The following is a 25,892-nucleotide window of genomic DNA, read 5'->3' as shown; positions in this document are numbered from 1 at the left end:
GAACGTGCACTGTCCAAAAAAATCGACCTCTCATTGGCGGGATAACTTGGGGAAACTTGACCACCCTACAATACACCAAGGGTTTTTAATATACCTGGGAAAATTACGATTGTTCGTTATGATTGTCTCGCTAAATTCGTTACGCGTGAAAAACGTACTTGCCGCAGGTAAATCTTGTATTTCCCTAGCTAGGTAAAATGATCTCGTGTAACCGCAGCTATTACCTAAAAATGTTAAACAAGACTACGTTCTTGATTCTTAATATGGCTTAGTGTTTCTTAGACATAAGCAAAGTTTTATTGTTTATTCTTTAAAATCGGATTAAATTTTTTTTTAATCAATACAAATAAATCCAAAATCTAGCTAAGTGCTGAAGTAAAACTTGATTAATCGTCCACAACAATGTGGTACGATTTACAATGCAACCTTTTTTCCTGTTACTTCTTGTAAGAAAAGCACAAAATGACATTTCGCAATATTCATAACCTAAAAAAAATTCAGAACTGGGTCTCCGCACGATCGATTTTTTTCTAAAAATCTCAGTTTCTATATAACAACATTCAAACTATTTTCCCTTCACTACAGTTTAATTGCCTACCACTAGAATGAAGTAGATAAAGTGAATAAGAACTCTCTTTTCCAGCAGTGTACAATTGCTTCTCTGAGGTACAAAGGAAATCAGTTGTAGTAGATTCTTCTTGATATCTTCGGTAATAAACTACATTGTAAATATGGTTTTTAATTCTACATAATGTTTTGTTCGTGGGAGTTTTTGAGTGGGTTTAAATTCCTGGGCACTTTTTTTTGTGGGGAGGGGGGGGGGGTTATATACTTTATTTCTATACCTAATCTTAACATTAAGCTACATGATCTTGCGATAATAAGACAAGTTATTATTCAACAAATGCGCGCGCTGTCCATTTATGATCAAAATGTTAACGTTATCTGTCATCCGTACATAACAGATATCCTGCGATATACGTAGGTTGCGATTATTCGTCCGAATTCTTGTAAAGCGCTGCATAAGTTCAGTTTTTCTTTCTGCAGAATGTGCTTCGTTGGCAATTTGTTGAATAATAAAACAATTATCCTGCTCAATCTTGCGGAATATCGTCTGATTTTAGCCAACTCGGCCTACGGCCTCGTCGGCTAAGTATGAGGCGGTATTCCGCGCGATTCCGCATGATAATTGTTAAGTAACCGCGAAAGCGGAAACTGCAAAAACCAACCTAACGAGCTTATAACTATAACAAAGGTCCTGGCTAAAAGCTCGGTGCAGGATAAATGGAGAGGGGGGGGGGGGAGTGAGGGATGGATTAACAAGGATTTTTACAGTTATTAGCTTTCCTTTGAAAAATAACACCTTGATTACAAAATCAGCGAGTGAAAAAGTTATTCAGCTGAGATCTTCAATGTTGGCGTACAAACTGTTTTCATACTGTTTGAGGTTGACGTACGTCTGAAACAGAAAAACATTTCATATAATTAGTAAGCTCTCGTTTGTAAGGAGAACTTCCCACTTAACAGCTAAGTGGGCTGAAATGTTACGAAAAATGTTATATTATGAAATGTTAATAGTAAAATTATATTTTACGAGATAACAATACCAGAATCGTGTTTCAAATTTCTAACCATCGTAGTTCAAGGCTTGAATTTCCTACATGTAAAATTATTTTAAAAAACTGAACTCAATATGGAAATTTAAACTTTATCGAGTTTGAAATATTAAACATAAATTACATGTTACAAAAAATATACTTGTTACTGGGTTTACCCTGTGGTTTCTCTCCATGTCTTTCATCGTATCTTTTAGTTTGGCAAACGTTGGTCGATCACTTGGATTTTTTTCCCAACACTTCAGCATAATCTGGAATCTAGTAAAAAAAAATCATTAGCAACAATGAAAGAAAAAATATAAGTGTAATTAACGAGGCTCGCCTGGATTTTTCGAAAGCACACCATTTTAAATTTAAATAGCTGATAGCTATTGCTGATACGTTTAACTACCTGTCAGAGCTCTGTCAGGCTGGCCACTTCGAAAAACTCCGGAAGCGTTTTCAAAAATTTGGGTTGAATATTATCTTTCTGATCTTTAAATAATAAAATATTCGCGATCGCCTTACTTTGAATTTGATTTGATGTTTTTACAACATATTATACCTGCAACTGAAGACTACTGGATGATGAGTTTACGTAAAATAAGCATCACTGTTACGACTACATCAACTGAAATCGAATCTTACTAGTAAACTGAACAAAACGTCATGGGAAGTAATGCTTTGTGCCCTGTTTGCTTACATGAGCGCAGATACTACAAACAATCGAAAACAGAATGTGACAAGATATTTGTATATATTTACAGTTTGCTATCCACATGTTTTGGTTTTGGCATTCGGTATCCTTCTTGAAGTTTCCTGGCGATTTCTCGAGCGTTTATGTCCGGGTACGGAGATCCACCTAGATGAGATGAAGTGACGTTTCTATCATAAATAATTCTTAGGTAGAAAATCTGCACAAGTATTTGACTGCAACCACTAGCTAGCCCTGGGTTATGCTAATGACATTTCAATCCATGAAATAGTGATTGGGCGTTCATTTTTGAACCCAAACATAAATATCGTAAAATATTTGATGGACTACAAGCATAATAACTAACCTACAGTGAGAATCTCGTACAGCAGGACACCATAGCTCCAACTGCCAAAAAAGGAATTGGACGATATCAAGTTGTTATTGACGAAGGAGCAAATATTAATAAACTTAATTATTGGAATTGAAGCAGTAACATAAGTCAATCAATCAAACTGTAGTAAATTCTCCTTTATCTTACTGAGCATTACAAATAGCCATACATGTTGAAAACTCTTCTATAAGGGCCGATTTACATCAAGGAAAGTTGTTTCTGCCAAGCGAGCCAAAAATTAACCCGCCCGATTTCACACATGCTCTGTAGTTCCAAAAGTGTTCCTGGTAGGCGAATCAGCATGAGCCAAAGTGTTTACATAGAAAAGCGTTGGCTTGCCTCCCAGGGTCACCCTATCTTTAAAGGGAACCTTCACTCTTACAACAAGTTGACGTTGAATTGTTGGCAATAATGCCTAAATTCCAAATTTTATAGGACAAGGGATAAATAACATTTAATAGAAACAACAAGCGGAAAATATTTTTCCCGCGCGCCGCCATTTTGGATTTTATGACGTGTGATGGTTGCCCAATTGTTTCTAACAATAGCGGCAACCGTTACACGTCATAAAATCCAAAATGGCGGGGCATCGGAAATTTAATAGCCATAATCTTTTCCACTTTTTGTTGCTATTAAATGTTATTTTCCCTTGCTATTAAATGCCATTTTTCCTCGTCCTGTAAAATTTGGAATTTAGGCATTATTGCAAACAATTCAAAGTCAACTTGTTCTAAGAGTGGAGGTTCCCTTTAACGAACCGCCCCTTTGTGAACCTTCACAAAGGGGCACTGTACTGGCTTACTGCCAACTTTAAGAAATGTATGAAAAGCTCTCCTCCTGGATGACTAGCCCTTCTACCAGGGATAATGTTTTTCTATATACAATCAGACCCTAAGAAAATTACATTTAAACTCCCGTTTTAAAGACCTTTGCATTCCGTTTCAGAAAAAGCACCTATTTTCTTGAGTCGTGAGGTACTTACACGTCACTTTGTGTTGTGTATGTTCCATATAACAAAGCTTCATAAGCAGTCCACTTGGCTGGCAGTCGACCCTTATTAAGAAAAAAGGCGGCAATTGAAAGCAAAAGCAAAATGCTTTGATACAATTTGTGGAAGCAGTAAAACTGTTATTCCATGAAAATTCTTACCCGACTTCGTTTGGTGTAAATATCATCCTGGTGAACATTCCTCGCCATCCCAAAATCTGTCACCTTACACTTCTCTCCTTCACCAACAAGAACATTTCTGGCCGCCAAGTCACGATGGATTATCTGAAGTGAAAAAATATTCTTATGCATTTTTATTTCCTCAATACGACAGAATACAACCTATGCTAGCTAGCTTTTTTCCCAAAATTTAAAAGGAAGTTCTCAGAAAAAAAATCTAAACCTCTTCAAAACTTGCACGTTCCACTTTTTCAATTTAAAGAAGATCTAAAAAACTAGTTTATACTGTAGGAGTTTAACAGATAATAAGATAAGCAATAAAGTAGAAAAAACAATAACAACAACAACCAAACCTTTTTCGAAGACAAATAGAACATTCCATCAGCAACTTGCCAAGCGAACCTAATCAACTGTTCCGCAGTCAGACTGGTTTGCGGTTTCACATCCGGGTCTTTAAAGTATGTGTCGTTGAGTCCTCGACTCTTCCTCAAGTATCCCAGCAGATCACCGAACGGCACGTACTCAATAAGGACAAGCATCGGATCTGTGGTAAAATGCAAAAAAAGTTAACACTATTTAGTAGAAACTCAGCTGTGTTCGATTGGAAATCCGCGAACTTGATTGGTTCTCCCATTGTTTTCTGTTCGCTGAGAGAACACGATCGCGTGCGCGTTGCTATTTAAAGGGACAAAATCTTTCTTGATTTTTGGCTTAAAATTACATAAAATTGTGAGTTTTGGACGGCAAATCTTTAGAGTTTCTACTAAAACAATTAGACTACTCGCCGTCGTTTTCTATGAGCGATAGCCAACTCGGCTGTGTTCGCTTCTCGGAACAGATAATGCCCGCGGAAAAATTGTTTATATATTTATTATATCGTTGCATTGATATATTACATTTACATATTATATTATAATAATTATTGATATCACTAAATCAGTGTTTTCTTTACCAGTCTCAGTAACACATCCCATCAGCTTGATAACATGAGGATGAGGTTTCAATTTCTTTATCAACTCCAGTTCTGACAGCAGGTCCTTTCTGTCTGATTCCGCCGCATTCGCTACAGATGATGATGATGATGATGATGATGATTATGGGATAAGGATAGGGATAAGAACAATGTTAGTGATAGCCATAACGATAATAATGATGATGATAATAAAAATAACATCACAAATTTCTTCATTCTCAATCATTTCGACAGCTGAGAATCAGAGATTCTTAATCGCACCTTTTAACATTTTGACAGCAACCGTTGTGTATTCCCCGTTACCGCTAAGGTTCCACACTTTTGCCTTAGCGACTCGAGAGAAGGCTCCTTTGCCAATAACTTTAATAATTTTGACTTGCTCTCGATTAATTTCCCAGCTTGGTACTGAAGGCTGAAGGGGCATGTAGATTCCGCTGCCTGGATCTGTGTAGTTCGTGGAGTCACCAGACGGTAACATGCTAGAGTTCTGCTGTCGAGGTTCATGCACAGGCATAGGATTCTAGTGAGAAATAACAGTTGAATATTACCGGTATTTACTGCGTAGACATTGGCAATAAAACATGTTTATTTTTTTATAACATTGTTTTCTTCTTTTGTTTGTGTGTAAACCCATAAAGAACTGTTATTACTGCTTTTGTTTTTGTTTCTTTCAAGGTTCTACGACATATCGAAAGGTATTCGTTGTTTTCATCTGACATCATTAAAAATTCTAAAATCCAAACTGTTAATCCTACAAAGCTGTTCTTTTAACATTTTCTAGAAAAAAAGAGCATTAACCCTTACGCAAATTGTGGTGTCGATTCAGCATGCAGTGCTTTGTTTAGGAGATAAAGCGTTTTGAAATTTGTTATATCCCAGATGAACGTGTCCCATTTTTTTTCGTAATAATTCGGTCGTGAAAATCGCTACAGAGTTTTAATTTTGAGAAAACATCTATTTCTGCCTGCTCTATAATCTAAATGTTTTCTGTTGTTGTTTTTTTCTGTGCAAACAAACAGTTTGTAACACTGATTTCGTTTTAGTGGAACAAATAAGAAACAAAACTACTGTGACCACGTGCCAGGGTACTTTCTCCAGTCTCGATGTAACCCAAACTATGCAAAATTGCACCAAGCATTGAATTGGGCAAGGTTTCCCTCTATGAGACGCACCAGCAGGGAATTATGGTAGTTGAACCTGTCCTTGACTTAGAAATGCTGACTGGAATACAACTACAATGATTCAATGCAAGCGTCTCATAGAGGGAGTTCGGTATTATATCGTCATATATTGTTTTCAGTAAAGATCAATTTTGTATGTTTGTGCTTTTTTAATTTACTTACCATCACAACAAGTTCTCCGCCGCATCCTGCACATATGTTTTTACTAAAATAAAACAAAACTTGTTCACAAGCGTTATTTTTACCTGTACTGAAAGTTAGTCTTAAGCCCGGGCCAAACGAGGATAAGGGTTGATGAGAGAGGGTTTTCGTCAACTCTCATTGACAATCTTCAACTCGGGCCAAACGATAGAAAACTCTCATCGACTCTCGTGAAAAATTTGAGCACGCTCAAAGTCGATGAGAGCACATGAGAAGAGTTGATGAGTTTCAGGCCAAACGAGAGCGGGAGTTTGAACTCTCGTCAACTCTCGTCCTCGTTTGGCCATGGGTTTACAGCTACAGGAAAGGTTTAACAAAAGACTGTAGCTGATAAGTTGAGTAAAACACGGGCCTTATTTATTACCACGAGTCCCTCCTGTCTGAAACCAGGACTACAAAATATTTACTTCATAAAATTCCTTTACTAAGATTTCAATTAGCGAGATAGTTTTAAATTTCTATGCTTTTTCAAAAAACATTTAGCTGTTCACTGCTGAAAATGCGTTTTTTTTTCTCGATCATTGAATGAAAGATGGTTCGCGTGTTTTTCTTTTTAAAAAAGATACTCCAATCCCTTCTGTGTCTCTAGAACTTGATGTCTTTACAATTTAATTGTTCTCTGTGTTCTTCTTGCTGGTTTTCCTTGGACCGAAATCTAAGAGATAACTTTAAGGCGACAAATATGATCGACTATAGAGTGACTTTGGAGGCATGCCATTTATTTACCATGATTGCACAAAAGGTTTTTCACGCAAACCGATCTTTGTATTAAGTAGAACATCCCGCAAGGTATGTTACATAATGCTCTCTAGACGTTTCTTTAGGTTTCCTAGACCCATTACCCAACAAACTGAACCGAATGGCGTAGCTAGGGGGTCCAACAACAACAAAGAAAACCTTATAATTCAGGTGGCGAAAACACGCGTATCCGAAGAATCAAACATGACATAAATCTGTCTTTTCCAGTGCTTGATACCCCATTTATGCAGCAAATTTGGAAGCTTGCCCCTCCCCGTCACTCACTACTTATCCATAAAAAGTCCGTTTTAGTAAAACATTGCGTGGATGACAACATGACAATTTGGTAAGCACCCTGGGTTTGACACAGTGTGCACCCCCTCTCGAATCCGCCTAGCTACGCCTCTGAAATCGTGTACGAAAAAGGGTAAGTAAAACAAACTATAATCACTTGCCAACTTGTATGTTAATCATCACGATCATAAAATGAGGCTAAAAATTACCGAATTTTACTTACCGATTTGTTTTAGAGATTGCTGAAAAGAAAAACAGAGGGTATTTTTCAGCGTTATTTCTCTTTAATGAAATGGCGTGTGTTTACATGGTCTGATGCAAACACGACAGAAAGCTTGAAAATTTGAATTCTACCAAACGTTCGTCTTCTTTTGGTGTAAAGCACTGTAAACAGGAAGCTCCCGTTTTCTAAATTATTTATAAAATAAGGCAAACAAAATTCAATGAAACAGCGTAACCGTATTCACATAGCCAAGTGTAAAGGGACTAACACAGCCAATCATAACGCGAGCTCGCCATATATAAACCATAAATAGGTGTGCTGTTGCGCCAGAAAAAGTTGTATGACTGTCGCTTTAAGGTGGCTCAACTGGATTTTTTAGGGGTAACACCGCTCAAGTTTGAGAATTGACGACGTCGCCAATAACAATGCTATCGAAAACCGATCACCACAGTTGTATTAGATAAAGATGAAATTTTTTTATGACCAGTGTTATATTGACATCGGAGTTGCCATAGCGACGAAATGACGTCATTACGTTTTTTACTTTCAATCGTATTGCTCGGCACCAGGAGATTTTTTCGAAAATCGCTCAAAGGAGCTTGTACCACACATAGCTGCCTCGATGTTGGCAAAGTTTGAACAAATTATATGAGAGCGTTTTCGAAATATTTGGGGATGAAGTTTTCGGGCCTATAAATACAGTCAAAAACATACTAACGAGAAAATGGGATAATATCTAAAGAAAATGACGCGCCTGTGAATTGAAATTTCATCTTATAGTAGTTTGATTCCATTTAAAATCGTGTGTAAAACAGTGGTGGGAATTGCTTTGGTCGATTGCGAGAAAAAAGAATTTGATGAGCGTGCGTTCAGGTGCTCTTGTTGCCATTTTTGTTTATAATTTGGTCTATGCCTACAAAAAAGACAATAAATTAAAAACCGCTCGATGAATTTTTTTAAAATTTGACAAACAAGAGGTTTGTCATCAATTGATATAGCTTGCAAGTTTCAAGCTCATTGAAAACATTTAAGGCAGTAAAATTGGGCCTCCAATGTACTGATTTTTTCTCGAAGATTTCGTGTTTACAAGCGAGTGTCCTCATTATTCACGGGTATTGTTTTCAAGTGTCATATCTACGTGCACCACTCCAGGAAAAAGATTCATTTGCATTAAACAGGACGCTCGATTGCTTTCCGAAAATTTTTCCGAAGCATGCTAATCTGCCTTGGGGTGAGAATAGCAATGACAATATATGCAGAATAATAGCTTTCGTTTTCTGGACAGAGGCTCTTGATATCAATATCCCTACAAATGCTGTTACAATTTTTTAAGCAAAAAAAGCATGTTTCGGAAAATTGTTCGGAAAGCAGTCGAGCGTCCTATTTAATGCACATGAATTTTTTTTGTGAAGTCGTGCACGTGGATATGAAACTTAAAAACAATACCCGTGAATAATGAGGACACTCGCTTGTAAACACAAGATCTGCGAGAAAAAATCAGTACATTGGAGGCCCAATTTTATTGCCTTAAATGTTTTCAATGAGCTTGAAACTTGTAAGCTATATCAATTGATGACAAACCTTAAGTTGTTAAATTTTTAAAAAAATTCAGCGAGCGGTTTTTAATGTACTATCACTTTTGTAGGTATAGACCAAATTATAAACAAAAATGGCAACAAGAGCACCTGAACGCACGCTCATAAAATTCTTTTTTCTCGCAATCGACCAAAGCAATCCCCACCACTGTTTCATACACGATTTTAAATGGAATCAAACTACTATAAGATGAAATTTCAATTCACCGGCGCGTCATTTTCTTTAGATATTACCCCATTTTCTCGTTAGTATGTTTTTGACTGTATTTATAGGCCCGAAAACTTCATACCCAAATATTTCGAAAACGCTCTCATATAATTTGTTCAAACTTTGCCAACATTGATGCAGTTATGTGTGGTTCAAGCTCGTTTGAGCGATTTTCGAAAAAATCTCCTGGTGCCGAGTAATACGAGCGAAAGTAAAAAACGTAATGACGTCATTTCGTCGCTATGGCAACTCCGATGTCATTATAACACTGGTCATAAAAAAATTTCATCTTTATCTCATACAACTGTGGTAATCGTTTTTCGATAGCATTGTTATTGGCGACGTAGTTTATTTTCAAACTTGAGCGGTGTTACCCCTTGAAAATCCAGTTGAGCCACCTTAATTAAAAAAAATTAGACAGTTCTAGTTTCGTTCTAGACTATATTATTTTATTCCTATAGGACGAATATTTTGTGAAAAACTTTGTAAAGGTTCACCTTCTCCTTCATCCCTCCTCGTTTTCGTGTCGTTTAATTGGAAGTAATAACTTCTACCGGTCCTAATCGCAAGATCGTTATCCCAGAGGGAGGACTCGGGTCATTAATGAAACGTCCATTTGGAGTATGCCACCTATGTTAGTTCATTCCGATTTAACCAATGCGAGTTATAGTGTAATTTATAGGGGTTCTGTGTCTATATGCTGATTTCATTCAAAGATTATTTTGTCGTTTAAAGGTAATAAAATAATTCGTCATATCTAAAAAAAAATGCAATCCTGACCCAAATGTAACTTACCCGCACCACTGCGCATTCTCCAGAATGTGAAAATCAGAACAAGGATAAAAATCAACAACAAAACGATGACAATGATATAGACGATGTGAAGAATTGTCTCGTTAGACGACGAACCTGAAATGTGCAATATAAATATAATTTAGATGGCTATATATTTATTTGTTTATAGTTATAGTAGAGGGGACCATACTTTGAGTACTTAGCATGGCGTTTTAGGAGAATAAAAGAACTTTCTTTTTATGTAGTTGAATACCGCTTCCCTTATTTCTTAGAAATTCTGCATGGTTTTATAACTTTACGGGACATTTTCCACAGAAACACAATATTGAAACGATGCAAGTTAGAAAGCACTCTTTATGATACCTAACATCAGTTGGACGCTCTACTGCTGAATACAAACCTGTGGAAGTTACGTCATTAAATTAAGCTACAAAATAATTGATGTTACTTTGAAGCTCCTTTATTTTCATTCTTTTTCCAAGTAACAAGGGGTGGAGAATAAACCTCAGCATTGCACATTAAGTAAAGTACGTATCCTTCGGCAACAGCGACTTTACCTTTGCTTTTCTTGGTTGCCGTTGGTGGCACTACATGTAAATACGGCAAAGAACAAAGAAATTAAACCTGATTCCTACATGTATTGGTCAGCCGAAGCCAACCGTTATAAGATGTATCACAACATATCAGACATACAATTAAAGTTACACGGTAAATACAAAATATTTAAATCGATATCATATCTCTACAGCTACTGAAACTTGATTTCTAAGAGTTGTCTTTATACCAGTGCAGTTAAGAAGGGCAATCTGAGTCTGGACTAATTTCTCGAGTGTGGATCATAAGTGTCTGAACGTCCCTACAGGGCCGTGGGTACTCAAAAATATTTTATACGGGGAGGCCCCACCCCAAGGTCCAAACTCTTAACTTTTTTATACGCCATTTTTTGCCGGAGAGGAAGTCTTTCCTATACCTTTGATAGAAAATGGTACCCCTTTCACATAACTACGGTAGGGATACTGCTTCTCTTTTCGACATCTTTCACTTAAATAATCAACCGTTGGGTCTGTTTGAGATAATTTGAATTCCCTAAAACTCCTATATGGCAGCTTTCCCTACATCTTCATCAACCCTTTTGTATACTCCATTTCGTAAAGTCCCTATAATTTTGTATACCTCCAGCCTGAAAAAGGTACCTTTCGAGCCGAGCCAACCCGAATAGTCCCGTAAAGTGAGTAATCCTCCCCTACCCGAGTATGAACAAGCGACATCCCTTTGTTAATTGAGAATTATAATTGTACTGAAAGACAATCCAACTAATATAAATCAAATTGTATCTCAAGTCCTTCATGAACGTTTTTTAAGTGTAAGGCACTCCGATCCTAGCGTTAATATAGAACATACCTCCTGCCACTTTGACTCTCCTGATATTACTGTTTTCTATTAAACTTTCACCATGAACGTTTGTTGCAGTGACCACAAACTCGTACATCTTGCCTTGCTCTACCTCAACGTTCAGTTCTCTGTCTGAGGTATTAGTAATTGTCTTAAGCTTGGTCCATTGTCCTGGTTTACCATCAATCACTATTCTTTGGTACACAGTGTACTCATTTATTTCTCTTCCATAGCTTTGTGGTTCTTTCCATTTAAGCGTAATAGTACTGTCCGTTACTTCACTAGGTGTGTCATCCATTTCCACAGCAGCTGGGACTCCTGATGCTTTGACTCTCTTGATCTTCCCATCTTCTTTTAAACTTTCACCAAAGACGTTTGTGGCAGTAATCACAAATTCGTACACCTTGCCTTTCCTTAACTCAACTTTCAATTCTCTAACTGAGATATCTGTAATTGTCTTTATTTTGATCCATTCTCCTGGTTTACCATCAGTCAGTATTCTCTGGTACACAGTGTACTGTGTGATAACTCTTCCATTATTTTGTGGTTTACTCCACTTCAAAGTAATTGTATCGTCTGTTACTTCACTGGGAAGATCGTCAATTGTCGCTGCTGCTGGAACTCCTTGATTGACCAAAATACCATGATCAGTGCTGTTATCAATAACAAGTTATAAGTCTTCATTTTGGCTTTGCAAAATTTCTCCATGTGAACTCCAAATGACTACCGTAAAATTCCGGTTATAAGCCCCCCCCTCCCCTCCCGGGTTATAAGCCCATCTACATGGAAAAAAAATGCATCAGATTATAAGCCCCCCCCCCTCTGCTAGATGACAGTACTGAAAAGGACTAAATATTGCTTTATTATGCGTTTTTAACTTAAAAAGGTATTTCGATCAACACTCCCGTGGTTCGTTTCGAAACTTTTTTATTATTCCGCTTATAAGCCCTCCCGGATATAAGCCCCTCCGCGTACAAGCCCACACAAAACCCCTTACGAAGTTGTATAAGCCCAGGACTTATAACCGGAATTTTACGGTATTTGATCCTACTATTAGATAAAAAGTCCCCCAAAACTCATTATTTTGTCTAATTGCGTTTCTCCATGTCAAATCTCAATGTTATGTGGCTTGACATGTCGGGGAAGGATTATTTTCATTACCAGTGGAGTTCTGGAATGGTTTACCAAACAGGAATGAAAGGACTATTTGCTTTGAATTTAATGTAGCTAAACGAGGCTAGTCAATACACTGCATTTTTTATTTTCGGTTTTACACATGACATACTGTGCATATCATTATTGTGGATCCGTAATCAAACAACTACCCTTTAAATAATTCAAGGTCACATTTTTCTAAAGTAAGATTTTATATACATTCCTATGTCTGGTTTTACTTTAGTGTTTTATTCTCCATTGTTTAATTCGTTAATTATAAACAGTTATTGAGAAAGGGGGCTTACATTACACCAAATAACATGCCAGAATCATGAAAAAACCTTGCGCTTTTTTATTTACCTTCATACTTAGTCTTCACTGCCTTTTCTCCGGCAGGTCCCTCAAACACAGCATTCCTGGCAAACACCTTCACAGTGTAATTGGTATCTCTCTCCAGACCTCCAATAGACAGACTTGTTGTACCCGGGTCAGTAACATTCTCATTCTTTATCTCAGTGCCACCCTTTAGTATGACCACTCGGTATGCTGTGATAGGACTCCCTCCATCATCAGCTGGTGCAGTCCATTTTACGATCAGTGAAGTGGCTTGAATGTCTGATTGTCCGATGACGACAGTCGGGGCGCCTGGTTTCTCTAGACAAAGTAAAATAAAACGGCGTAAAACGATTGGAAATATGCCTATTTTATGTTTTCTATAATTATTATCACTGAGTGTTGTTAATTGTGTTTTCAATAAAAAATCACTTTACCACCTCACTCTGTAAGAATGGTTTGAATCTGATGAATGACAAAATAAATGAGAATAGAGGAATTCCAATATCGAGTGCCGAGTTTGGCAAGGTACGTGCAAAAACACACTGACTTGTACATCTCCTCTAGGCCAATATGCAAAATTCAAGTGGATATCCAGACCACCCTTTGGTCTTGTCCGGCGCACTTTTGTGTTTTTTCTTTCTACAATCTTTCTCGAATTAGCTGTATACAAATTATGTGCACGCATCCGCCGACTAAAGCCTCGTTTTGTGCTTTTAAGTTGGGCGGTATTGGCTTTCATTTCATTTAAGGAACATGTGGGTAGCTGCTAATAGTATGTTTGATTGGGAGGAGTCTATTGTTAGCTTTACAGTCGGTTATACCAGAAGGTTGATAAGCAATGAAAATGATGTTGAAGTTTTGCGTCCAGATCCAGCGACACAAGTACTCAAATGCAAGAAATGTACTTGAGTAAACTAATTAAAAACAAAATGCCTAGAAAATCTCTTCTTCCAACTACTAGCCAAACATTAGCTTAAAAATTCAGACCATTGCAACCACCAAACCCCCACCAAACAGAATTCTAACCAATAGTGGTTTCTCGCAATCCCAATTAGAACCAAAAAAGACAAAGACCACTTACTTATCTGTTCTACTTTCACTATCTTGAAATCAGCAGGCGTGAGTCCATTGTCAGCATCACACTTGTAACCACCAAAATCCTGGTCTCCTTCCATCTTTACATCCACTGTGTTCTGTGTAGCTGTGACTCTCTTGATTTGACTTCCATCAGGTTTGTACCAGGTGAGTGTTGGTGTAGGAACACCATCTGACACACACTTCAACGTCACTGTCTGACCAATCCATGACTTGACAGCTGATGTGGTGGCTTCCTTTATTGTAGGGGGGTCTGAATGGTGATTACAGTAGAACATCTTGAGCTGCCTTTATAGTACAGAAGCCTCTATTACACGGACCCTCTTTACTGTCATAAACTTTGAATGTAGCTCTTTTTGTAAACCATGACGAAACAGCAAATGCATGACAAACATTTAAATGTCGTGTTCAGTCTAATTAGTTTTGAGCTATTAAAAAATATAAAAGCTCCGTTTTGTTTATATCAATTTTCACAAAGAAAAAGAAATGAATGACGTTTAATTATTGATAACGAGAAGCCACCGGTCACGTTTTCTCTGTGTTTGCCATTCTTGCGGAAAATGTCGCATACCATCGAAGTTCATTTGTAAGAACACAAATTATGATTAATACTTTCTTTAAGAGTCTTCTACTATAAAACAGTTGTACCAAAATGGTCATGATTTGCAGTAACCATGCTTTTTGTTATGCAGTTTCGCTTTTTGTGCGTTAACAAAAACAAGAATGCGTTGTTTTTAGACACCTCGTGTACGCGAGGTTGTGAGGTTAATGTGGGACGATTCATAAAAAAGAAACTTCACTTACATGAACCACAAGTGTCACTTGTTTTTCATTATTTCCTGCTGAGTTGTTGGCTCTACAAGTATACAGTCCATCATCTGCTCTGCTTATACTACGGAACGTCAAAAACGCTGCTTTTTTCCCAGAGCTTCTCATTATTCCATTTCTGATCCATTTTACATGTGGTTCTGGTGTCCCAGATGCTATACAGCTGATATTCACTGAGGATCCCTCATTGTAACTTGCTTGTACTGATGATATGCTTATCTGAGGTGCCTCTAAAAAAAGAATGTTGATAAAGTCAAAGCTATTAGCTCACTGTTACACATTGTGTGGATGAGCTTGCATAAAGGCTCGAGTTTGAAGCTGTGTCCTGAATTGCGTGAATTCTGTGAAAATGCCTGCTCTCTTCCTCAGTGTTTTGCCAAGCTAAGTTTGCTGTTCGACCAATATTCTTTATTTTGGAGTCAGTGTAGCCTCCTACGTAGGTATCATTGTGACTTGTTACGTGATGAAACGTGTCTTATACGCTATAAATGCATGTTTATATATCGTACATACATTTTATTTCATTTGAAAGAGACCGACAAATGGAAAGAAGCTTTCATTTCAGCCAGCGCAGAAGGCGCAAACAGTGGACGGAATACGACTTGTGCTAAGAACAAGGAAACAACGCAAACTGGCAGCGATCCGTCGAGGACAGGACGGATCGAGGAATGAGGAGGGCCTCTTCGGCTGAGCCAGATAGTGGAGGTCTCCTTGGCTTGGCATGAAAAATTGTGGGTGGGTCAAAAAGGGTGGGTCAGGAAAACTAATGCACTGCATAAGGGATGGATCATGGTTAAATTATTCATTAAACTATTGACTGTTGTAATGACGGCATCTATAACAGTGCAAGTCAATGATGATGATCGCTCGTTTGTCTTCAGCGTCCCTCGTGTTAAGGTGTCTATCAGTTATTTTTTTAATTTAAGGCCAGGTTGTAGGAAAATTAATCAAGTAAATTGCCAGAATGCATCCGTTTTCTGTAGACTGAAGGGCGCTTTGAAGTTCGTGGTTTCTTGTTGTCGCAGCCTAACAACAAGTCTAGAAAAGAAATGTTTCCATTTTCTTCGATCTCTCAGATAAACTGGATGTTGACCCTTAGTTAGAAAAGGTGAAAAGCAAGCGTCAATCGATTATTTTCCTTGTGTACAGAAAATGTGTCGTTAACGTAGTGTAACCAGAGGGAAATAAAACATAACTCACCTTTAACTGCAAAGTACACAGAGTCAAACTTTGAAGTATCAAAACTATCCGTTGGAATTATCCTACAGCCATAATGCCTTTCATCACTTTTTCTGATTGAGCTTAGAGTGAAGATGACGTAACCAGAGGATACGTCACCATTTCCACTCACACGTCCAATGTATGCTGAAGGGACTGTTACTGAAACTGGACCGCTTTTGGATAGAGAAATCAGTATTCCACTATTCTCAAAGCTATTTACTCCATATTTCTTCAGTCCCCAGTCAACTTTGTCAGCATCACCAATGAAGCTCCAGGTGAAGTTAACAGACGAGCCAACCAATCCTGTTACAGTCTTTCCGTTATACATTGAAGTGAAACTAATCTGATATGCTGAAAATATAAGCCGGAATCAAAGTCAATTTTTATAGCTCAAAGCAACTGTCAAATACCCAAGACATTGCTTTTCTTGTATCTTCTTCGACAACATAATTTTACGAGTTTTTATTCCAGAAATTAATGCTTATTAGTGGGGCTCCCGAGCGCGCCGAAGGGGCGCTTGAGCAGAGCCCCATACCTAAGAACATTTGGTAAACCCGTCCTTATGCACATAGGTAGGTTGATCAGTCCGCCACTTGCTCTGCGCCTGCGCATTGAGCCCGTAATTAAGAGTCACGCACGAACATTACACAGGAACATTTTGGACATTTCAGTTTGGCCTAAACGAAACGAAGGCGGAAAAATTGTTGGCCCGTTGTTCACTTTGTAAGCTAAATGAAAGACGCGAAAAAAGCGAGCAGAAGAAATATATGTCTTCGTTTATACTTCTTGCTCTATATCCATTGGACACACGATTCTGGTAAACGGGAAGATCTGGAATAACTGAAGAGCTGGATCATGAACGTTTCTGTAACAACCTAATGGCTCGTAATGGTTCAGACATGTCCCGGCGTCTTTAGTGTTCTATTGCAACTATACCAATAATGTGGAGGAAAATTTTTTGGAACAAAGTTGTTTAAGTTTCACCAATGAACAAATTGAGGTCCGGCGCTATGACGTCAGAATTCGTTACCATGGCAACGTCAAAAGAGGTCAAAGATACACTGTTTTGACCACTACTCGGTGACAGTTCTTGTTTTATAGTTTTGCCTTTTTTTAAAAAAAACCTGTAAGCAGGATTCCGAGCTACGTTGTTTTTTTCATTAATTTAAAGTGGTTCTGAACCCTACCTGCAGATTTTACCTAGAGAACTAGTTTGTTTTGTCGGTTAGGTTTTGTTTGTTTTGTCGTATTCGCGAGCATTCAAAAGGGACAACCATATAGAGCAGTTTGAGGCATGTCCGGCTGCAACGCAGGCTACGCAGCCAGTCGAACATTTTTAGCAATCGAAGTCGTGTATAAATAGAACTAGCGTCAGTTTTCCGGGAATGGCGATGTACATCACCGGGGCATTACCAAATACTTGAAAATCATTTGGATAGAACCAGACGGACTAGAAAACTTAGGGTTTCAAAATAAGATGTATTGTTTTCTTACTAAAAATGTCTAAACGCTGTCTGCGACGCAGGCTATCGACTGCGGCGAGATAGATAAATACGTACAGCTGGAAATACGTCACGCGAGAATCATACTGCCTCTTAGAACCGAAGAGGAACATTCAAACACTGACAAGACTCCGGTAGCTAATAATATCCGTAATTGATGGAAACTGCAAAGCCTTGCACGTTGAAACTACATTTACTCTTATTGATTTCCGCAGAAACATGTTTTAGTGTTTTAATTATTTGTTAAAACAAAAATTAATTAATAAAATTAATCCTACTCAAGTGTTTACTGATACGCTTGGGATACTTTCAGATTGTTTCCAAAGATTGTTTCATTAACGGTGCTTCATTGTTCAATAGAAGTGATGTACGTAATGTTGTCTCAATTCGGCCCATGGCAGTGAAAAGAGTAATATACTTCTTTCCATTTCATTTCCTGCTAAAGTTTGTTTGGTAGTTTAAAGAAAATCTCCGAAAAACGCGTGAGACGCGGATCGGATGCACTTTGTCGATTAATTAAAATGTAATGTTAAAATGCAAATTAACGAAAAATGTCGTTCACTGATGCGGCACAATTTACTTGTCGAACTCTCGTAAAACAGTTATTTAAGGTAGACATTGCAGATAAAAGAACTAGAAAGGTTGCCTTGAAAAGCATTTAACTTTAACATAAGGTTAGTATAACCTCAAAGTAGTGGCAACGAAAATGAAACTGCGTATAAACAATCATTGACATGAAGCCCTATATCATCCAAAATTGCACACGAATCGATACTAATCAAACGCAAGACACGATGGAGAACTTAGGACATATCATGATTTGAGCTCTAAACACCCAGTATTCTAGACGTCACATACTCAAGTCTTTACAAGAGATCTACAAGGTACATTACATCGATTCAGATATTCCTGCAGTTAATGGACTTCATGATACGACGCTAGGTGAATCATTTAACGGCGGTATCGCATCGAGAGCGCGAGTCGAATACCCGAGCTCAAGGACGCAGGTTTGCTTGGACAATAAACCGCTTTGTTGAAGTATATAAGACAGCGCAATGATACTGAAATGTTTTTCTCTGATCACAAGTAATGCAACCAGGAAGGCATCAATACACGTTTGAATTGAGGCCGAATACAGCCTAAAAGATTGGATTTATAGAATGATACATACCTGCGTGCGGAAGGAACAGCAGTGCCAGAAGAACACAGCAATAGCATGGTGAGTTTATAAAACTCATCTTATTGTAATCGATTTTTTTGGAGAAAAAGTTGCAAGGTCTTTGTAAGATGCCAGATCAAGCTTGAGTTATTAAACATGATGTTATAATTAAGAAATGTTTCACTTTGTGAAGGTTTGTCATAAATACTTCGTACGCTCAGCCCCGGGGGGAGTGGGTGGGGGTACTAAAAAATATTTCATATTGGGAGCCTTTGCCCCAACCCCTTCCCTTTCATATAAAATTTGTGACAGAAATGTAACCCTTTTATTTTCCTCCGATAGAAAATGACACGCATTTGGCATACGTACCTACAGAAGGGATACAGCATCTTACCCTTTTTTAATTTTCACTTAAAAACCTTTAAACTGGAATACTTAAATGAATTGACTGTTCGTTGGGTCTGTTCGAGAGATTTTGCCACATCTCTAGTAAATGGCCCATCTCACCCCTCGTAGCCCAGTTGGTTAGAGCGCCCAACCGGTATCTGGGAGGCCATGGGTTCGATTCCCGTCGGGGACATTGTTAAAAAGTTCGTCTTCATTAACTATCAAAACGTTAGGAAACACAGCTGTAAATCTGAAATAGCAATGATGCTCAGGGAAATAATAATACACTTGTAAATTCCAATTAGATCAGGAACAGTTGATGAAGAGCCACTCTGTGGAAATGCCACTGCAAATTCCCATTTATTTATTTATTTTTTAATTTATTTTACAAGTCGACCTCACGAGTTAAGCGAGGAACGAAGTTGCGAAAGGTCTACGTTCGGGCGGGCCATAAGTACCTGAGACCAATGCTAGGACTTTATTAAACGTCTAGAGGCCTGGCTAAACTAGGAAACATTGTTGCAGAAACATTGTCCCTTGTCATGTTTACTAGGTGGCTATTAAAATTAGCCAGAAGCAAGGAAAATGTTTTGCTGCCTGGGTGGCTAAATGGGTCGAATCTTTTTTCTAAAAATATATCTCAGTATATGTATAACAGCAATCACACCATTTTCCCTACACTACAGTTTAATTGCCTAACACTTCAATTAAGTAGATAAAGAGAATAACAAATTTTCCCTTCCAATAGTGTACAACCACTTCTCCAAGGTACAAAGGAAATCAGACGTTTACTAGATTGTTCTTGATATCTTTGGTAATAAATTACATTGTAATTCTGCAAGTTATTGAGTGTTTTTTTTGGAGGGGGAGGGGGGGGGGGGGAGGGGGTGTGGAGAGAAGGAGGGAAGCAAGTATACTTAATTCTTATTTGTATTTGTAATCTGGATTTTTAGTATTCTTGATCTAAGAACTTCTTCGACGTGTGTTTTGTGTGAAAGATTTTGTATGCTGAAATGATTTTTGCTAGGATAAATTCCATAAAAATAAATTTGTGCTGATATTTTATGTTCTGTGGGAAATGTGTTTACTAACCGCGTTTACAAGGTTGCTACGACAAAAATCCATTTTCGAATTCTTCGTTTCTCTAGGAGCAAAGCATCCTTGTTATCTCAGATCAATGATCCAATTTTTGATTTTCCCAAAGAAACGCACCCTAACACGTCTAAAACAAGGTAACTGCGAAAACAGCAACTGCAAAAATCAACCTAACGAAGTTTTAGCTTAACCAGGCTTAAGGGTCCCAGCTTATAGTTTGGTGCAGGACGGATGTGTGTGTGTGTGTGTGTGGGGGGGGGGGGGCAATGAGGGATGGGTTAACAGAGATTTTTACAGTTATTAGCTGTCTTTATAAAATTAACTTCTTGATTACACAGTCAGCGGGTGATACAGTTATACAGCTGTAAGATCTTCAATGTTGGCGTACAAACTGTTGTCATATTGTTTGAGGTTGACGTACGTCTGTAACAGAAAGACATTTCACATAATTAGTGACGTGTCGTTTGTGAGGGGAACTTTTCACTTACAACTTAGGCCCAGGCCAAAGGTCGAACTTCACATGAGACGAACTAAATTGCAATTTTATCGACCCAAAAAGGTGAAGCTCGACCATTGGGTCAAACGTCAAACATAATTCGTCAAACCGATCGTCGAAGCAAAGTCAGAGCAGCAAGAACGAATATCGAGGCTAATTATACATTAACATACAAATTATCAATTTATTCAATAGGTTCGTTTTATGAAAATATCGTCGTTTGTCACGCAATCGATCTTCACACGGTCTATCCGTCTAAAATAGACAGATAGAACATGTTGGTCGATCCTAATTCAATCGGACGAACTCAACTGAGTCAAACGTCGAATTTATGCGTGAACAGTTTAGTTCGTTTTATGTGAAGTTCGACGTTGTTACCAAAAATGCTATGTTATGAAATGTTATTAAAGTGAAGCAAAAGATAAAAATACCATAAATAGAAATACAAAATAATAAAAAAAAAATGATTGTGTCTCAACTTTCTAACCATCGTAGCTCAAGGTTTGTATTCCCAGATGTTAAAATATTTTTAAAAAACTGAAATAAATATGGAAAAATAAACTTTATCAAGTTTGATACCCTGTGGTTTCTCTCCATGTCTTTCATAGTTTCCTTTAGTTTGGCAAACGTTGGTCGATCACTTGGATTTTTTTCCCAACAGTTCAACATAATCTGGTATCTACAAAGAAAATAAACAGACATTCGAAACAACGATAGAAAAATAAATATAATTAACGAAATAACGTAGCTCGCCCAGGCTAAGCTCGCCTAGATGTTTTTAAAGCACGTCCCTTCAAATTTGAATTGCTGATACTTTAACAATAACAACAACAACAACAAAGTTAATTTGCATGACCATAAAAACGTAAAGTATTAAAAAAGCATACAACTTAAAGGAACTGTGTCACTGCTGAGTTAAGTTTATTAAGTTCTGCCTAATATGCGCTATGAAACTTAATGTTTCCGAAGAAATTACTTCTATGGATCTAAAAGACAAAACCATAGCTTAATTGCAACCAAATGTGTCTCCTGGACGTTGCAATTTAAAGTTCCAGGTACACTCCACCACCACGTATCTCTTCAGACCTCTCAAACTTTACATACTTCCTTAATATTTATCCCTTGTAATATGCAATCATTCTTCCAAATTGCACAGTGTATGCATGCAAATTTCTGTAGCACTTTCATAGCCCTGGCTATACTATTTTAAAGTTACAAGCAAACGAGATCACCTTTGAAAACTGTTCAGCCCAACAATATTTCAAAATCCCATATCGCAATCCGTTTCAATCTTCGTCACTTTTCGCCATCTGAATTTTCTTTTGTATTTACTGTGTTATTGAAATGGCCCTTCACTGCTTTAAGAGGTTATTTTTATATTTCACTGAGTATGACAGTCTGAGTATGACAGTTTCCATGCCTAAATTTGGCTAACATCTGGCTGACACAGTCCCGTTAACTAAAGCAAAGACTGATAATACTCGAAATCACGTAACAATGAGTTTTAAAGCAATGCAATGTAACAAAAAGCGTTTTCGAAAAAAATAGGTTGAATATTGTCTTAGAAAAGTAAACACCAATTTTTTTTTAAAGACATAAGACTTTTTTTCCAGCATGATGCATTTACGTAAAATAAGCATCATCGTAACGTCTCATCAACTGAAATCAAATTAGCGAACTGGACAAAACGCTTTTAGAAGGTGGTGCTACATACGCCCTGTTGGCTAGAAGTGACGACTCTGTACACTAACAAAAACTATGCGTAACAAGATATATGTATGTATTTACAGTTTGCTATCCACATGTTTTGGTTTTGGCATTCTGAATCCTTCTTGAAGTTTCCTGGCGATTTCTCGAGCTTTAATTCCCGGGTACGGAGATCCACCTAGAAGAGATGAAGTGATGTTCCTATCATGAATGACATAAAAACAATTCCTAGATCGAAAATCTCTTCTAGTATTTGATTGAGACCACTCGACTCTAGGTTATGCTTATGACATCTGGATCCATGAAATAGTGATTGTGCGTTCAGTTTTTAGTAGTAAACAACAGATCATTTCGGCGAATATCTGTTCGGAAGACCTATAATGGTCTACGATTCTCGGTAAATTATAAGTCTGAAAGTGTGAAGAGAAACTGGAGTTTTCTTTATCTCAAACTTTCGTTATATGGGAAAACGGTAATGCCTGTTGTTTACGGAGAAATAAAAGTGTCGTTTTAGGTAAAAGGCCAGCTACGGTTTTCGAAATGGCAACAGCGGCTCGTAAACTCAGGTGAGAATATTTCACTCCCCGAATTGTTCTGAAGTTTGAAACTTTAGCTAGCGTATCCGAAGAGATACATTTTTCTTAGCGTTGAAAAATAAGTTTTTATTTGCACAGAACGGACACTTTTAACGTAGAAACTGCGGTTTGACCATTATAGTAATATTTTCTCTTCGAGTGCCCCTGAGTTTTGATCCAAAACCTAAATAACCTAAAATATTTGATGGACTACAACTGATGAATTATGGGTAATTATGGTTAGCTCACCTACAGTGAGAATCTCATACAGTAGGACACCATAGCTCCAACTGCCATAAAAGGAATTGGACGATATTAGTTTTTATTGACGAAGGAACAAATATAAATAAATTTAATTAATTAGTTAATTATATTGAGTCAACTATTAAAATTTTAGTAATGTTCCCTATATTTAATTTATTTACTGAGCATTACATAATAACCCAATATGTTTCACTTTTTTATGTATAAACACTCTTTTATAAGGACTTGTTTACATGAAGAAGAGTTGTTTCTGCCAAGCGAGCCAAAATTTAACCATCCTGGTTTCACACATGCCCTGTAAGTCCAGCTTTGTTCCTGGTGGGCGAGTCAGAAAGAGCTAAAGTGCATGTTTACATAGAAAAGCATTGAACCGCCTCCAAGGGTCACCCAGCTCAAGTGACCTTTCACCCAGGGACACTGTACTCCTTACTACCAACTTTGCGATTTCTCATCAGTGTACAGAAATCTATGAAAAGCTCTCACCCGCGATGGCTCCATACGGAGATCCTTCTACCAGGGAAAAGGTTTCTCTATATACAAACAGACCCTAAGGAAATTACATTAAAACTTCTTTAAAAGACCTCTGCATTTATTCAGGAAAAGTACCTATTGAGTCGTAAGGTACTTACACGTCACTTTGTGTTGTGTATGTTCCATATAACAAAGCTTCATAAGCAGTCCACTTGGCTGGCAGTCGGCCCTTATTAAGAAAAAAAGGAGGGAGGCAATTGAAAGCAAAAGCGAAATATTTTAATACAATCCGTGAAAGGATCAAAACTATAATTCTATGAAAACTCTCACCCGACTTCGTTTGGTGTAAATATCATCCTGGTGAACATTCCTCGCCATCCCAAAATCTGTCACCTTACACTTCTCTCCTTCACCAACAAGAACATTTCTGGCCGCCAAGTCACGATGGATTATCTGTAGTGAAAAGCATATTCTTAAGCATTTCTATTTCCTCGATACGACAGAATACAACCTATTGCTAGCTAGCAATAGGTTGGGGGGGGGGGGACAGGGGGTCTGAACCTCCCGCCTCTCGTACCTTTTACTCCCGCTTCCCGTACCTTTTACTCCCGCCTCCCGGCCCTTTCCATAGCTGTTCTCTCCTGTTTGTTCCATGTCTATTGCGAAATATAATGAAATGTTACGAAATTTCACTCGTTTTCTTCTGGATCCCGCCATCTTAAGAATTCCGTTTCCCGCCCTCTCTCCTCCCGCTTCCCGCCCCTTTTCTCCCGGGCTCCCGCCACTAGGTTGAACTCTTCAGAACTTGCATGTTCCACTTGTTCAATTTAAAATTCTAAGAAGGTAGTTTATACTGTAGGAGCTTAACAGTTAAACTAAGCAATAAAGTCGAAAAAACGGCAGCAACAAAAACCAAACCTTTCTCGAAGACAAATAAAACATTCCATCAGCAACTTGCCAGGCGAACTTCATTAACTGTTCTGCAGTCAGAGTTGTTTGCGGTTTCACATCCGGGTCTTTAAAGTATGTGTCGTTGAGTCCTCGACTCTTCCTCAAGTAACCCAGCAGGTCACCGAACGGCACGTACTCAATGAGGACAAGCAGTGGATCTGTGATAAAATGCGAAAACGTTAGCACTCTAAAGGTGATGAGCTACAGTAAACTGTAAGAATATAACGATTCAGGCATCAAGGCCTTGCACAATGAGAAAAAAGTTTTCAGAAACACTCGTAGCGTCTTTTTTTCCCAATGTTTCCCAGTTTTGCTAACCGAGAAGAATTGCTTCCAGCGTTTTTTTGTCTCCAAAAAGCAAACTCTGCTTTTCCAACACGGCAGAAACATTACGTGTTTCCGATCGGCATGGAACCATGACAACACGAGGAAAATGTTATGGAAAATGTTTCCAAAAACATGGTTGTCTTTCCGGGAACATGGTTTGTATTTTTTTAATTATGAGCGTAGCGTTTTAAGTAGGTTTTTAGTTAATTGTTTCTTTTGTATTTTTTAATTGTAGCTTCTATCAATTTTAGGAGTTAGTTTTTAATACAGTCCTTGATTCCTAGGTATATCTTATTTTATCGTATATAAACTTATTTAGCAATTTTAATCTTAGTAAGGGCCTTTCTGAAAACCACTGTATTATAAATGAATGCTTCCTAATAAAATGTTATTATTATTACTACAACTGAAACGTTCACAAAATTGCTGGTTGCGCACTAACCTGATAACGTGGAGATAGATTTCAGTTTCTATCTTCACTATTGCATAATTATTTCTATCATTATAATATTTATACTATGATAAATTATTATTATATTATTGTAACATATGTTTTTTTTTATCGTAAAAAATTGTGGTTATTCATCGTGGTAGAGTACAATAATAAATTATTTTTCGTTTGTCTCACGACGTAGTCACGTGTGATGGAGATCGAGACGTTTCGACTGCACACTGCTAGTCACAATAATATCAACAGGGATAATGGAATTGAAATTCCTGAAGCATGGATGCCCACGATTAAAAAACACAACAACAGGAGAACTGTGCGGCAGCGGACCGCTGAGGGAACAACAGGACACAGAAACAGCGAGGATCGAAATGCACCAATCACAGCTGTTGAAAACCAACCAATCACAGCACAGCAGCGTGCTT

General features: G+C 37.8%; 1 protein-coding gene across 5 annotated transcripts in view; it reads right to left on the bottom strand.

Moving 5' to 3' along the window:
* Window positions 1–254: 254 nt before the first annotated feature.
* Window positions 255–25,892, bottom strand: part of LOC144662528 (tyrosine-protein kinase receptor Tie-1-like) — a 41,494-nt gene continuing 15,856 nt past the window's right edge. For 2 of the 5 annotated variants that reach the window (XM_078523350.1, XM_078523353.1), the window contains 7 exons: window positions 24,660–24,850; window positions 24,072–24,194; window positions 23,900–23,970; window positions 23,256–23,296; window positions 22,513–22,609; window positions 21,304–21,403; window positions 19,462–20,651 (listed from right to left, as the gene is read on the bottom strand). In XM_078523350.1, the coding sequence (XP_078379476.1) occupies window positions 20,583–20,651; window positions 21,304–21,403; window positions 22,513–22,609; window positions 23,256–23,296; window positions 23,900–23,970; window positions 24,072–24,194; window positions 24,660–24,850 (692 nt within the window). In that variant the 3' untranslated portion in view covers window positions 19,462–20,582. Of the gene's footprint in view, window positions 1,460–1,774; window positions 1,875–2,360; window positions 2,458–2,656; window positions 2,698–3,665; window positions 3,737–3,832; window positions 3,956–4,203; window positions 4,395–4,802; window positions 4,914–5,084; window positions 5,344–6,166; window positions 6,210–7,460; window positions 7,480–10,058; window positions 10,173–10,615; window positions 10,646–11,459; window positions 12,075–12,965; window positions 13,260–14,022; window positions 14,290–19,461; window positions 20,652–21,303; window positions 21,404–22,512; window positions 22,610–23,255; window positions 23,297–23,899; window positions 23,971–24,071; window positions 24,195–24,659; window positions 24,851–25,892 lie in introns of those variants that run through there. The other 3 variants (XM_078523352.1, XM_078523351.1, XR_013572466.1) reach the window with 3 other exon arrangements.

The sequence above is a fragment of the Oculina patagonica genome, chromosome 8 (genome assembly GCF_052425735.1).
Source record: "Oculina patagonica isolate OP01 chromosome 8, crgOcupat, whole genome shotgun sequence".
In the NCBI taxonomy this organism is placed as follows: domain Eukaryota; kingdom Metazoa; phylum Cnidaria; class Anthozoa; order Scleractinia; family Oculinidae; genus Oculina; species Oculina patagonica.
The sequence above is the reverse complement of the archived record's forward strand: the minus strand, read 5'-3'. Positions and strand labels throughout refer to the sequence as shown.